This window comes from Scleropages formosus, chromosome 17 (assembly GCF_900964775.1).
Source record: "Scleropages formosus chromosome 17, fSclFor1.1, whole genome shotgun sequence".
Classification (NCBI taxonomy): Eukaryota; Metazoa; Chordata; class Actinopteri; order Osteoglossiformes; family Osteoglossidae; genus Scleropages; species Scleropages formosus.
Window position 1 is genome coordinate 4,764,962 of NC_041822.1, and position 15,965 is coordinate 4,780,926.

General features: G+C 41.2%; 1 protein-coding gene across 1 annotated transcript in view; it reads left to right on the top strand.

The window, feature by feature from the left end:
* Window positions 1-10,042: 10,042 nt before the first annotated feature.
* The window catches only part of rasa1a (RAS p21 protein activator (GTPase activating protein) 1a), a 30,562-nt gene continuing 24,639 nt past the window's right edge, over window positions 10,043-15,965 (top strand). Inside the window, exon 1 of the mRNA XM_018759427.2 lies at window positions 10,043-11,253. Within this exon, the coding sequence (XP_018614943.2) occupies window positions 10,754-11,253 (500 nt within the window). The 5' untranslated portion in view covers window positions 10,043-10,753. The remainder of the gene's footprint in view (window positions 11,254-15,965) is intronic.

Below are 15,965 nucleotides of genomic sequence, written 5' to 3' on the forward strand. Positions count from 1 at the left end.
GTTACCTGGTGTTGAAAGGTATTTCTCTAATATTTCATATGAGAAATGGATAAATACAAAAATAATGAATTTATGTATTTAATAAATCTGTAATGCATATTCTGCTGGCAAGTGAATATTCACAGTTGAGCACGGCATGAAAGCAGAGGAATGATTAAGTCCATTTACACACGTGTGAAATATGGCGAAAGATGTTTCATATTCTGACAAGGGTTTCATGCTCATCAGCCTTTGTGTGTTTGATAGTGTGCTTGTCCGTGCAGGTTCTGTCTTATTCAACATACCTTCCAAAACTTATTCAACTTTAGAAACTGTCTTAAATTTTCATAACATTCTTTCATTCTGAAATTGAAAATTTATACACCATCTATTTTTAAGTATGTGGCTGCATTAAGCAGAGCAAGTTTTCAGGGTTCTCTGGAGGACAGTAATGATGTAAAACCAGCCTTTACCCTCAGAAAAACCCTCATTCCAACATTCAACTGTCACTCAGTACATTTAAAATTTAATGTTAATGCAGTGAATAATTTACTGTTGACAACAGCATTATTATTCATTTGAAGAAGGACTGTATCTTGGGAAAGAAAGCACGCACATATACTGTGTGATCAGTATTCCTTTTTTATTTCACTTTCAGGGAACGTGATCATTTTGCAAGTTTATGTCCAGATAATATGTTCTGTATACTTAAAAAAAAAAAAAAATGCATTGTCAATCATTTTGAGATTGATACCTTGATCTAGAGGGGGGCGTGGTGGCGCAGTGGCGCAGTGGGTTGAACCACAGTCCTGCTCTCCGGTGGGTCTGGGGTTCGAGTCCCGCTTGGGGTGCCTTGCGACAGACTGGTGTCCCATCCTGGGTGTATCCCCTCCCCCTCTGGCCTTACGCCTTGCGTTGCCGGGTAGGCTCCGGTTCCCTCGTGACCCCGTATGGGACAAGCGGGTCTGAAAATGTGTGTGTGTGTGTGTACCTTGATCTATTTTAAAGATACATTGCCTTATAGCTGACGTACATCATTTATCCGAAAAAAGAAAAATAATATTGAAGCAATAACAGGATGAAACTTTTGTGATAATCTTGTGTATAAATTACAGCATGATTAATACAACTGTATTACTCATTAACTGCATTATATCCTTGAATGAAGATAATTAAATAACCTAACAATTTCCTTTGCCTTCTGAAATGCAGAAAGCGATATACAACACAAGCAAAAACCAGAATATACAGATGGTAACAATTTATCAGGCTCTGATGCTTTTCATAGGTGTTATTTTTTGTGCATCTGTATTTCTTGGTAGATTGAGCTTGTGTACTCCTCCATTACACATACAGGCTGAAGCTGCTTGTCCCACATGGGGTTGTGGCAAGCCAAAGATTAACCCAGCAACACAGGGCGCAATGCTGGAGGGGTTGGGGGAACATACCCAGGATGGGACACCAGTCCATCACAAGGCACTCTAAGCAGGACTCAAACCCCAGGCCCACCAAGGAGTGGGACCTGGACAAGCCCACTGCACCACTGTGCCACCACACCCCCACTACTCTATTCTTGCTTAGCTAATATAGCTCTACTACCTGTTACTACCTGATACTACAGCCAATAATTATCTAATGATACAGATTACATTTTGGCAGAGAGGCTACTCCTTTACATTGCAGAAATGTAATATCAAGATATTTTAGATCACAGATCATAAAATAGCTCAGCTGGCTTATTGTGTGTTGGCACTACTTATTCTACTCCATCTGTTAATAAATGCTGATTATCTACTAAAGTGCATGCCATCACACATGTTGTTTACTATGCTTTCTGATAAATGAAGTGGACAGAACAGGCGTTCACGTAATGAAAAATAGTTTGCCAAGGAAGCCTTATTATTACTATTATTACGCTAGATAGGGTACACTGATTTGTAATGTAAATTCATTCATTGTATTTTTTCTTGGAGATGTACATCTGTGAAATGAATAAATGTAAATGTAATGTAATGTAGTTTCCAAGATGCTGTTTAATAATTTAGATAACCAAATTTATCAGAAAAATTCTTCAACATGAATTCCTGATATTATGGACAAACGCTGATTAAGTGTACCTGAATACAAATGAAAAATTTTGCCAGATAAGCCCATATTAATCCTAGACAAGGAATCTGTCAGGATCACACAGAGACGTTGATAGAGGTGAACTCAAGTGAAGAGTTTATTGAAGTGTGCTTAAGATTGTTGGCACAGTTCTCATACTGTGGTTATGCGAAGGCTTGAGAATGAAGAGACAAGAACGTAGGGATAGAGTGGGGGACTTGTGGAGCTGAGACACAGAGAATCAGAGACACAAAGAACTGGAGAACTCGAAGAAAAGGATAACTTGGGGCACTGCTGACAGCTTAAACTTGGGGTTTATAGCTTAAAACACACTCAAGAGGGGTCAGGTTAATAAATAAGTGGTAAAGGGAGTGCTATAAACCCAAGGTTGGAACTGACTCCAAAAAGAACTGGTTCAATGTGTGACTGGGGTGGTTGCTCTAGGTCAAACTTACAGACACCTGCAAACATGAGCAGAACTCCTCTTACACGCTTAAGGTGAACTGTGGTGTCTATTCTGACACTGTGTCTTTCGGAATACCATATAATCAAAATACCTCCTGGAACAAAGTCTCTGCAGCTTTCATGGTAGTAAGTAACCCTCTCAGGAGGATTACACAGCAGGCTTTGGAGAATCTATCAGCTGCTGTGAGGATTGCTGTGTTTCCCTCTGACCTGGACAAGTCTAATAAAGTTAATAAAAATGTGGAACCACGAATGATAAGGTGCTGGAAAGTGCTACAGTAGGCTAGAAATCAATTGTTCAAAAAACCAAAAATGTGCCAAAGAAATTTTGTGAAGGCCAGGACAAATTGTCTCACATCCTACTTTATTGTGGCCCACCAAAAAGACAGCATTTTTTTAAGACACCACATAATTTATATGTACTCATTTAGCAGATGCTTTTCTCCAAAGCAATACAGATCTCATAGAAAATAGAATGTAATGTGTTCATTACGTGGGGGTGCAGTGGCGTAGTGGGTTGGGCCACAGTCCTGCTCTCTGGTGGGTCTAGGGTTCGAGTCCGCTTGGGGTGCCTTGTGACGGACTGGCGTCCCGTCCTAGGTGTGTCCCCTCCCCCTCCGGCCTTACGCCCTGTGTTGCCGGGTTAGGCTCCGGTTCCCTGCGACCCCGTATGGGACGAGCGGTTCTGAAAATGTGTGTGTGTGTGTTCATTACATTAGCAGAAAGGTGAACTTAGATGCATACGCATGATTCTTAAATGCAGTTAGTTTCTTGTCACCATATGAATCGATCTACATCACACGAGTAGCGGTATATAACTTTATCCAAATATCGATGACTCCTTCCTAGTAATTTTTTTTTTTTTTAATTATAAATATGTATATACATAGAGGGTGCGATGGTGCAGTGGGTTGAACCACAGTCCTGCTCTCCGGTGGGTCTGGGGTTCGAGTCCTGCTTGGGGTGCCTTGTGACGGACTGGCGTCCCGTCCTGGGTGTGTCCCCTCCCCCTCCGGCCTTGCGCCCTGTGTTGCCGGGTAGGCTCCGGTTCCCCGTGACCCCGTATGGGACAAGCAGTTCTGAAAATGTGTGTGTGTGTGTGTGTATATACATATATACAGTATATATACAGTACTGTGCAAAAGTTTGGGCACTTGAGAAAAAAAGCTGTAAAGTGAGAATGCCTCCAAAAACAATGCTCTTAATTAATAAACTTCTTACAAAGCTTAGTAACCATCCATCGCCAACAATCGCCTTGGTGCAGCAGGCTTGGCCAGGTCTCTGATGGGTCTGGGGTTTCAATCCTGCTTGGGGTGCCTTACGATGGGCTGGCGTCCCATCCTGGGTGTGTCCTCTCCCCCACAGCCTTGCGCCCTGTGCTGCTGGGTTAGGCTCCGGTTTGCAGCGACCCCGCTTGGGATAAGTGGTTTGAGACTTTGTGTGTGTGTGCTTTCTTTCTTTAATGACATACTAAACCCTTACTGTAATATCGTAATTTTTTGCAAAAGGAATGCTTGGAAATCTAAAGACCTCAAATCAGAAGACATTAAATAACCATCTAAAACAAATATTTTTGTGAAACATCTAAATGCCTAAGACTTTTGCACAGTACTCTATTTATATTAAGATTTATGTTACATTACAGGCATAGTTGCATGAAGCGTTATCCAATTGTTTAATAGACATGATCTCAAAGTTATAGTGCATGAACATTTAGACATTACATGAACTAAGTAGATCATGGTCAAAGTGAACGCGGAAGTAATAATAACTGTTATCTTAACATTGCAAGTTGCCTTGGAGAAAAGCATCTAATAACTGCAATGTACTGTGACAAGGCTCACTGTATTAGTGTATGTGAATGGAGTAACTGTTGCACTGAAAACAGCTGCTGAAGTTTACTCTTTACCACATCACTCTACAATAAAGACATAATGGCACTTTACAATAAATTCCTTTCATGGTAAAAAAAAAATTAATGCACAGCAAGTAGAAGGTGAAACATATTATATCCCCAGTTAGTGTTTCTTTGCTCAGCTTTCTCTGGTGACAACATTAAAAGCTCTGGTAGTCATTTTCACTGGAGGAGAGTTACAGCGGAATAGAATAAAGGTCACATTTAATCAACAAACTAGGGTGAGACAACTGCGGGTGGGGACTAACTTGAAGAGGCACAGATAGGAAATGACAGAAGCTTTCAGGCGACACTTTCTGCCCTCCTTCTTACACACATCCTGCTGAAGTGAAAGAAGTTCCAAAAGCACAAGTTTCAGACTCGTCTCGCTGTTAATGAGGGACTCCTCCTGCCCCAAATGAGCACCTACTGTTTAGCGCATGCTTATGTGTAATCAGGACAGCATGTAATGTAAGATTTAATTACATCGACCTTAAACTGGAAGGGTGCAGATATACATTTACTTATTTAGCCAACACATTTCTCCAAAACAATTTCCAATGAACTCTATGTAGTGTTATCAGCCCACACATCTTATTCACCGCGGTGACTTACACTGCTAGATACACTACTTACACTGGGTCACTCATCCATACATCAGTGGAACACACACTTTCTCTCTGTCACTTGCACTGTACATATTCACACACTGGGTATATTCACACACTATACTATCACACACTATGCACACGCACACATTTTCTGAACCGCTTGTCCCACATGGGGTCGCGGGGAACCGGAGCCTACCCAGCAACACAGGGCGTAAGGCCAGAGGGGGACGCCAGTCCGTCGCAAGGCACCCCAAGCGGGACTCGAACCCCAGACCCACTGGAGAGCAGGACCCGGTCCAACCCACTGGACCACTGCACCCCCCATATACACTATGCAATATTATACAATGTTACACACACAATAATATGTTAAACACTGGATACAATCACACACTGGACAGTTAAATACTGGATATATTCAGATATGTGACACAATGTCTATGCAGTGCAACGCAACACAATCTAAGCACCAGTCCTAACTGTTGTTGTGGTAATATTGAGTAAAGCACTTACCTTGACTTGCTTCAGTAAAATACACACATATACACACACACACAGAAGCCACTTATCCCAAGCAGGGTCACAGTGAGGCAGAGCCTAACCCAGCAACACAGGGCACAAGGCTGGAGGGGAAGGGGACACACTGAGGACAGGACACCAGTCTGTCACAAGACACCCCAAGTGGGTCTCAAACCCCAGACCCACCAGAGAGCAGGTACAGGCCAAATCCGCTGCACCACTACACCACTGTTTCCCTGTGAACGCCCCCCCAGTAAAATATCAAGGCGTATAAATGGGTGGATTGTTGTAAATTGCTTTTATGTAAAAGTATGAGAAAATCTAGTAAAATCGGAATGACATGTATGTGGTTTAAGGTAACAGTGTGCGTCATTCAACCATTGTACTCTCACTCAGCTCTCCTGGCATTTGTCCATTTAGCTGACACTTTTCTCAAAAATGACTCACAATGTTAAAGTTAAACTTACTCACCCAGTTCGATAATTTTACTGGAATAATTGAGAGTAAGTACCTTGCTCAATGGCACTACAGCCAGAGGTAGGGATTGAACCCGCATCCTTTGGAACAAAAGGCAGGGGCTCTAACCACTAAACTACCAGCTGTGCTTCACATATGATAAGATAGCTCTCATTCATAATTTTGTATATAATACTAATTAGTGAAGGGGGTGCCGTGGTGGAGGGGGTGCCGTGGTGGAGGGGGTGCCGTGGCGCAGTGGGTTGGACCGCAGTCCTGCTCTCTGGTGGGTCTGGGGTTCGAGTCCTGCTTGGGGTGCCTTGCGACGGACTGGCGTCCCGTCCTGGGTGTGTCCCCTCCCCCTCCAGCCTTATGCCCTGTGTTGCCGGGTAGGCTCCGGTTCCCTGTGACCCTGTATGGGACAAGCGGTTCTGAAAGCGTGTGTGTGTGTGTGTGTGTGTGGTTTCATATTAATGATTTACAATCATGACCTGTAGTGTACACCATTGCGGTCTTGTTGGATACACTATTTCAGCACTTAAGAAATGGCACCTTCAAAACAATACCATAACGGCAAAAAGTCATGGGAATCTGTCACATGAAGCAATATTCAGAAAAGGGACTCAGTTGTTTCACAAACGGATAGGTGTTATAATTACTAGCCCTTTCTTATTGAGCATTGTTTCCCTGTGATGAGACGGGTCATGATACCAACAGTAAGTGTTAAAGGAAGCTGATTGTGAACGAGACCTCCCTAAGCAAATTGGGACATGTGGGCAGCCACTGGTACTTCGACCCCCAGAGGTTTTTTCTTTCTCCCTTGCTTTTTTTGTTCCTTTCCTATATGTCCAGTTCACTTACTTACAGCTCCAATACTTATATAGTCATTATAGTAATTTAATATATAGCCAACCTTTAATTTGTATCATACCTCTGATCCATTGTTCAGTGCTCTGTGTCACTGTGTGAGAAGAGCGCTCTATAAAAATGTGCTGGGCTGAATTGAATTAATAATTCAGATCTCTTCATTCTGTCAGTTTGCTTGTATGTACATGGAACTAAAGACAGAATAAGTGAAATTACAATATTCTGTCAAAAAATTAGTTGCTTCTTGCATATCAGTTAACGTAACTAAAATATTTAGCAGAAAAATAGCTATCATTCTGTTTCTGTGAGTCTAAATAGCTACTAGTAAAGTCTTACACAGAAAAAGTTGTATGAAATGCAAAAATAATTCAAAACAGGAACTTTGCAAGGTCATCTACCAAGCTACTTGTCATGGGGTGTGTGGGCAGAGTGAAACATAGATGTAGATTGGAAATTAATAGTCAGCTATTTCATTCTGTTTATATTTATATAGCAATACCTTTTCGTACAGGGCCATTGTATTTTGCTTCATTTGTCAATTTGAAAGGTCACTTTTGGTAATGTATAGATCATCCAGGGGGTGAAGAAATTCTTTTTTGTTCAAACTGTTCAATTACAGAACAGTTTACTGTAGAAGAGTTGAAATGTGTCTGTAGACCATCTTGACTTACCACATTCTCTGTACTAGTCCCATTTGAATTTCACAGGAAATAAAGGAATTTTCATATTAGTCTCCTCAAGTTATAGATGTGCTTTGGCATGTAAAATAGTTACACTGCTATTTTTATTATGAAACACTTCTTTGGATATACAGATGTTCTTCGACTAACGATGGGATTATATTTTGATAAACCCATCGTAACTGGAAAAATCATAAGTGGAAAAAGAATACAGTACCGCAAGTACCGAACATCATAGCCTACCTTTAATGTTCTCAGAACACTTACCACAGCCTACAGCTGGGCAAATTTAAGCAGGAGACACACATGAGGGTTTAGTAGACATGATGAGATGCAAAAACACAAAATAAAAAAAGGCTTTTAACACAGTCTCGGTTGTTTACACTCGTTGGCGTGATTGCTACAGAGACTGCAACTGTGGTTGAGTGGATGCTGCAGCTCGCTGCCATCGTCCAGCATCATGAAAGAGTACCATACTGCATATCAAAAGTGCAGGAAAAGATTGAAATTCAAAATTCGAAGTATGGATCCTACCGAATGCGTATTGCTATTGTACCAACGCAATTGTGAAAAATCGTAAGTCGAACCATCGTAAGTAGAGGAGCATGTCTATAAAAGAAATGCTGTTTTAAGGTATGTGGAGAAGCATTTAATGATAGTGAGTGAGTGCTTCAAGGTGGGATGGAGTTGAATATACTTGTTAGAGTAAGTTAAGCTTCTGAGGTTGTAGCTTATTGCATAGTTTGAGTGGATTCTTAGGTATGCAAGTTTGTCTCCAATTGAGTTAACAAGATTTGTTAACTATAATGTATAAGACATTGTATGGTAAGTTATTTTTAATTGCCAGAATTTCTAGAATGGTGGCATGGTAATGCAGTGGCTTAGTATCCGTGTCAACCCTGCAGTGAACTGGCATCCCTTTTAGGGTGTATGACTTAGCCCTTTGATTCTGGGATACCGCTGTGAACCGCTGTGACCCTGATGAGGACAATTTTAAAAGAAATTGAGAGAGAATTTATGGAAAAAACTGTTACGGACGATATCTTTATTAAGAGAGCAAATAATTTTTACATGGCAAAAATTACGTAATTCCATGTCTTGCAATCAAGCAGATAGCATAGTGGTGCTGCCTTTTAGATACACTAAATACAGATACAGGCCCCAGCCTTGAATCCCACCCCCTTCTGTAGTACTCTTGACCAAGCGTTCCAGTAAAAAGCACCCATGTTTACAAGTGGTAATTTATGTATCATAAACTACACATAAAAACTAATAAAAGTATTAGCTACTGTTTTGGGAGTTTCTGAAACAAAGGAGAAGAAGCATCAATGGTCTGATGAGATGAAAATGGCGCTTTTAGGCCGAAGTAAAAGCTATGTTGGGTGAAATGCAAATACTGAACATCGCCAGAAACACACAATCCTTACTGTAAAGTATGGTGGTGGCTGTATCATGCTGTCGGGGACTGTTTTGTGCTACAGGGCCTGGAAGGCTCATTAACATAGAGAGTAAAATGCAGTATGGTGCAGGGAAAACCTTGAGGAAAACTTGAGGAGAAGATTTATTTTCTAACAGGACAACACAAAATCAAGGCTACACAGAAATATCTTAAAAAGAAAAATGTCAATGTCTTGGATAGGCCAAGTCAGAGAATGGACCTCAGTACAATGGAGAATTTATGGTAAGACTTAAAAATTGCATTCCCATCATGGTTCCTATGCAACTTGACTAAGGTTGAGTAGTTTTGCAAAGAGGAGTGGAGAAAAATTGAAGTATTAAGATGTCCAAAGCTGATACAGACTTACTCAAATAGACTCAAGGCTGTAATTTCTGCAAGAGGTCCTTCTACTAAATCTTGAAATTGTGAATATTTGTTATTTTATTATAAGTTATTTACTGTTTTTGTCATTAATTCAAAACAACTTTGTATAAATGTTTTTGCTTTAACATTAGAGATTATTTTTATTAGACATTAAACATTATCTTTCTGTTGATCAGTTTCAAAAAACCTTAATTGGAGTGATAATGATTTGATGTTATACTAAAATAAAACGGGAAAAGTCCGGGGGGGTAACTTCTTATAGCTATACACAAACCTAACATTGTAAATTGTTCTGGAGAAAATAATCTTTTTTTTTGGGAGGATTACACAATTTATACAGCATCCCAAACTTGGTAACCTAATAACACTAAAGATTAATAATATAATCAGTTAAACCCAAATAGAAGCAGGCCTATGTATGTCCTGGAAACTGCTCTTTCAATCATCATCATCGCTTACTAAACCTAAACATTTTTCCTTTTTCTTTCTAATTTGCCTTATTATTACATTATACATGATAAGTCTTTGGGATCAGTTAAGATGACAAACTTCCTCGAAAGTCTATTCATCTGGGTTCTGCTCCAGCTACCATCACATCCCCCAAGATCAACCGTTTGCGATCGCAGATAACATGGATGGGCGCGCGCGCTCGCTCGGGTCACTCGACGTTCGTTTGGGCGGGCCTGAGCGCGCGAGCGAGCACGCGCTCCGAAGGAGGAATGGAGGGGGAACCGTAAGCGGCAGCGTTAGCGAGCCTCCAGCAGACCTGTAATCCCGACGAGAGAATTTAGCTAAGAAAATTCAACAAAAGCACCGCAGTTTTTTTCTTCTTCTTCTTACCCCCTATTCGGGACGCTTACAAGAGGAGAACCCGACCGCGCTAGATACCACACTATATGGAAAGCGACGCCGCGACTGAGAATGTGAAAGCTTCGGGACTCCGTGGGAACAAACAAAAAGGAGCACGCGCCGACAATAAACAACACTCTCCGACAAGTGCGACTTCTGTCGAGTGAAGAGGGGCCAGGAAAAGGGGCAGAAAAATCGCCAGCCGCCTCTGCTCACATACTTCAACTCGTAACGTTTTGTTATTCCGCGTCGCCCCGAACTTATAACTCAAAAAAGAAACAATGAAGACGTAAAACTTTCCTTTCCAGCGTAACGTCGTTAGCTAGCAGGCTAGAGCTAGCCGTTTTCCCTGCTCCGCCGGGGGGATGTTTGTGCGCTCATGTCGCACAATTTGAATTGACGACTCATTCCTCAAGTTGAAACTTTTATTTCCACTAGTAGACGGTGCATAAGACTGGCGGGGGAGGACGTATCCCTTCCGGACTTGACCACTCTGTATTGTTAAATGATGGCCACGCAGGTCAGCGGCGAGGAGGCGCGTTCGGTTGCGGCGAGGACCCGGGTTACAGGCGGTCGAGGCCCCGACGCTGCGGCCCCTTTCTCGTTTTATCACCAGCCCACAGAGCGACTGAGTGAGCCGGCCTCGGAAACAGGTCAGAGCGGCCGACACCCATCCGACACGTCCCCCGAGTCCCCCTGCGACACGATGCTCAGCGTGCTCCCCGAAGGCGACCTGCCGAGCTCTGCCTTGTCCTCTGGGAGTGGCAGCGGCGTCGGTAGCGGGGCGTCCTATTCGCCCACTTCGGAAGGACCGAGCAGTCAGATGTCGCCCATCTCAGTGGGTCCGGACGGGCCCTCCGGATTTGCCCCTCTGCCGCCGCCGCCGCCGCCGCCCCCTCCTGTCTACGGGGCCCAGGGCACCGTTGATGAGAGCGACACGCTGGACGGCCAGGAGTGCGAAGAAGAAGAAGTCGCCTTCCCTCTTACAGCACCGCCCACAAACCAGTAAGGATCCTTTCGTTTTTTTTTTTTTTTTTTTTTAACACTCGGGCGGCACAGCGCCTGGGTGGTGCGAGGCGAGGACATGATGGGTTCGATCCCGAGCCCATCTGTGTGGAGTGTGCATGTTCTCCTCGTGTCTGTGTGGGTTTCCTCTGGGTGCTCTGGTTTCCTCCCACAGTCAATAGACATGCTGTTCAGGTTCCCCCATAGTAAGTATGTGAGTGACAGAGAGTGTTCCACTGATGTATGGATGAGTGACCCATTGTAAGTAGTGTAAGTCACTGCGGTGAATAAGGTGTGTGGGCTGACAACACTACAGAGTTCATTGGAAGTTGCTTTGGAGAAAAGTGTCTGCTAAATAAGTGTAAATGTAAACCTTCTAACGCAATGGGTTGGGGGGCTATGAGGGCTTCGCTATAGGACGCCCCTTTTCCGGGCTCTCTTGCTATGGTTTCGTGTATTTTCCATGTGTGTACATCCCGAAGCAGCGCTATACGTGAGTGGATGGTGGGGACAACACCGTCCAACCTTGTTTTGCGAGTTCCTGTGCGGCCCAACTTGACTGCAGCGCTGCAGCTGACACCCCAAATCACTGCTTGTCACGTCTCACAATCAGTGACCAGCAGTGACTTCAGTTTCCCCACAAAATGACTGCATGTCCCAATTGTGTAATGTGTGACTCTTTTATTGCCCAATACAGCCATGTGTCCTGCTGTTGTTTCTTAGTAAGAAAGCATTTAATCTGTAACCACATCCACAGTGTTTTAGTCACCATTCAGGTTCCAGTTATAGTTCACAAACTGTGCAAAAACTAGTGTTTCTTCATGCATACTTTTGGTAGAATGTGGTGCTTTGCTTTTCTCCATTTCACTATGCTTTTTTTTTTTCTTTTTTCTAGCTTGAATGTGAATACATACTGTGTTTTTGCAGAAGTCAGTGTTTTGTCCTGGTTTTATGTTAAAAATTTTGTATATTGTATCTGTATTGTACATGACTAGGTACATGTGTGGTCCTGCCCACAATGTAGAACAGCCCTTACACATTTTGCAGCTGAGCTGCTGTGCCATCAAGATTTCTGCATAAAGTTCTGTTAATAAGGTCCACGCTGCAAGGCCTTCATGGTCCTTTCAGTGATACTTCACATACTTCAGTTAAAGAAAGATGAATAATAGTTTGACTTTAATATTTTAGCAATTTGCATGTCAGTGAAAAACCTTTACAAATTAGGTAAATGTTGCTATGGAGACAGTTTTACCAAATGTAGGCATTCTTCATAGCAATATTTATCTGATTGATAAAGGACTGTTATTAAAATATAAATCAGTAGTACCAGTGTATCCAGTTATATTGCTGCTGTTAACCTTTGATTTGTTGATGCGTTTGTCTAAGGTGACATGCCGTTTCAGGCAAGCAGCGTTGCTTTGCCCATTTATCAAAAAAAAAAAAAAAAAATTATAGGAGAACTTCAGTTTGGTACCTTGCTTAAAGGTACTGCACAATAATTTTTAGTAGCGTGTCTGAAAAATGCACAGATATCCAACAAACTTTTTTCTTTTCATGATGTCTGTGGTGAAATGGTTGCACAGATTGTTTAAAAGAAGAGAAAAATGTCTTGATATTCACAAAACTTGTTGGATTTAATCCACCTAAAGCATAAATGTTGCATAGTGAGGTGTAGTTTGGCTTCACCATATCCAGTTGGTGTAATCTGTCTTTTTTAAAGTATTTCGAACTATTTTGTTCCGCTGGAAGATTCCTGTATGAGTATATTAAGTTTAGGTATGTGTTTTGCGTAGTGACAGCAGAATTAGTCTGAGAAATCATAAGATCACTGGACTTTGATATCCTGCATCTACACATTTGATTCTTCTATTTTTTTTTTGTCTGTGCCTTCCTGTAGGGGATTTAGCACTTCATTGTATATATTACAGGATCTGTGGTTGTAATTTTTTTTCGTTAAACCTTTCAAACATAAAAAGTTAAGGCCAGTTTCATTTTTAGTGAGTTTGACATTTCCTCTGCCTTCTCATTTTGGCCCCAGGCTATGGTACATCATTATTAAAATGAATCTTAATGACTATTTATTGCACTTTGGCAGTGGTACAGCCCTAGAATTTTGCGTTAGATACGTATATATACACTGTTATCTTATTTAGCCTTTAGAGACAACTGGGTTATTCTGTTTTAGTATGAAGTTCTCTGTCTTAGTGTTTTTCATTTTACAAGCAGCAAAAGCATTTTGACCCATAGGCTTTGTTTGGACATGAAGTCTATGGCATTGCACAGTATCAACATATTATAGTGCTGGAGGTGAGCACTACTTCTAAGCGGTTTGCAGTGTAAAAATGTTGTGCTGCAGGAGTCTAAATGTTCACGATACTCCACAACATCACCGTTCGTTGTACAGTAAGATGACCAGTACTTAAAATGCTCCTTAGTAATTAACAAAGATGAGGATAGTGTAGTTGTGTAGTCCTGGACCAACATTTAAGAGGAAACACAAATGTGGAAATGGGAAGCTGATGTGTTTCCACGAAGATTAGAAAGGATTTTAAGTCATAAAGGGTTTCGTTCACAAAGTGGATTTGAAGATCAGCCTTGCAAATAGGTTTGCCTGATAATTATTTATTTGTGAAACTTTCTGGGTGAAAGCAAATTCTTTGACCATGCTATTTGCCTAACTGACATAGGGGTTGTGACCTTTAGACTTTCTTTTGTCAGTCAATATTTGTGAATAGTGAGCTGAATCAGAGATACTAAAACATCCAAACTGAAGAGTCTCTTTTTGGAGGAAATTGTGTCTGAATACATCAGTGTTAAATCCCACTGACATCACTTTGGCTTGCCACTAGGTTTTTTTTGGTCTGTTATTTCAACACATTTGAAAACAGGTTAAGCAGTAATTTGATTTTATATGTTTATACATAAGAAGGTATACCTTTGCTCAGTAGATGTGAAACTATAAATGCTTTCTCCCTCACCACTTGGCAGTTTCTAATAGTTTGAGTGCAGTTTGAATATTGATGGTTAAATGCACTTCACTTTGAAGGAAAAATTGTAAGGAAGGACTCCAAAAATATAATATCAGTCTCTTATGCATCACATTCTTTGGTGTCTTTAGTGTAGTCATAGACCTTGCTGTACAGCACCTTATTTTTAACTGATGTTGCTCTTTGAGATGTTGCCTTGTTATAAAATGTTTGATTGCATAGATGTCACAATCCACCACATGTTAAACTGAAACAATGTTACAAAAAACAAAATGTTAAAAATTGCTCTCGCCACAGTGAGACGAAGTGCTGAATAGGATTGTAATGTTAAACAATGTTAATAATTATAAATTACAGACATAACGCATATAATTAACAGTACAATAAGCTAGCTGACAAAAATGGAAAGGAAAATAAAAAGCTCCCAAGCACAGTCAGAGGAGGAAATATAAACCTCTGGTGGTCTGAGTAACAGTGACAGCCCACCCCTCCTGGGCATTCTGTTGTGGTGACAGATGACCTGTGTGGATATCTAGTAAATACAACTGTAAAGATTGGGCTACTGTCTACGGAAGCTCTTATTTGTTGTCCGAGCCTAAGGTTGCTGGTCCTATTGGTTGGCTGGCACCATTGTACACAAAGCTTCATGGGTCGATGGTATGGTTGCTAGTTTAAGATAGAAAACTGGTAACAGCAAAAAAAAAAAAAAACAAAAAGGAAGCAAGGTAATTACTCTGGTAACAAACTAAAGTGCAGAATGAATAGATCAGCAGCAGATAGGGATAGAACAGATCAAGTAAGTCTTAAGCTTGAATTTAAAGGCTGAAACAGAAGTAGCATTCCTTATTCTTTATTCTGTAGCTGAAAGTACACCCTCCCACTAAAATGTTATGACCGGTATTTTAAAATGCCCAGTGTCTTAAGGATTGTTGAGAACATTCAGGAATATAGGAATTGATTGTCACAAAGGTAAGCTGGAGTGAGGCCGTTAACTACTTTGTACTTTGATGGCGACATGAGTGAGTGAGTCTGAGAGTGCTGCACTGCTCTGTTTCAGTCCTAAAAACCATGCTGTTTCTTCCTGCTCCGAGAAGCTCTCTGGGTTGCTGATATTTGCATTTCATATATTCATTAAATACTCCCCCCCCCCCCCCCCCCCAAACCAATGTACAATTCAATAAATAAAACTGCATTTCACAACAGAAGAGAGAGATGCAGAGACACAATGAAAGTACAGTCACTTAATAGAATACCATCTTCTTTGCCCACATACGTTACACAAGTAGTTACATGTTGAATCGATGAGGGGCCCTGGCTTGATCTGGATCACATTGGACTTTGAAACTTTTGGTCCCTGTAAGTTGGAGACTAACTGTACAGTGCTGCCATATTTGATTTGTACATTGAGTTGCATTGAGGAAAAGCATAGTCTAAGTAAATGCACAGTGGTGAGGAGATGTTTATTGTTGCTGCCTTTTAATACTGTACTACTTTACTGCTATAATGTTCATATGACATTCTTAAAGAATATCTGAGTGCAGTAACTGTTTTACATCAGTGAAATAACTAAGAATAAGGGTGGAACTTTATGAAATATGGTAATAGTTAAATAAGTGTGGTAAGCTAAACATAAAATGCACAAAGCATTTTTTTTTTAATGCCCCACTATCTCACATTGTCTGCACTTCTGTCTGCTATAATCATTTTGTTGTTTTGTTCCTTTTT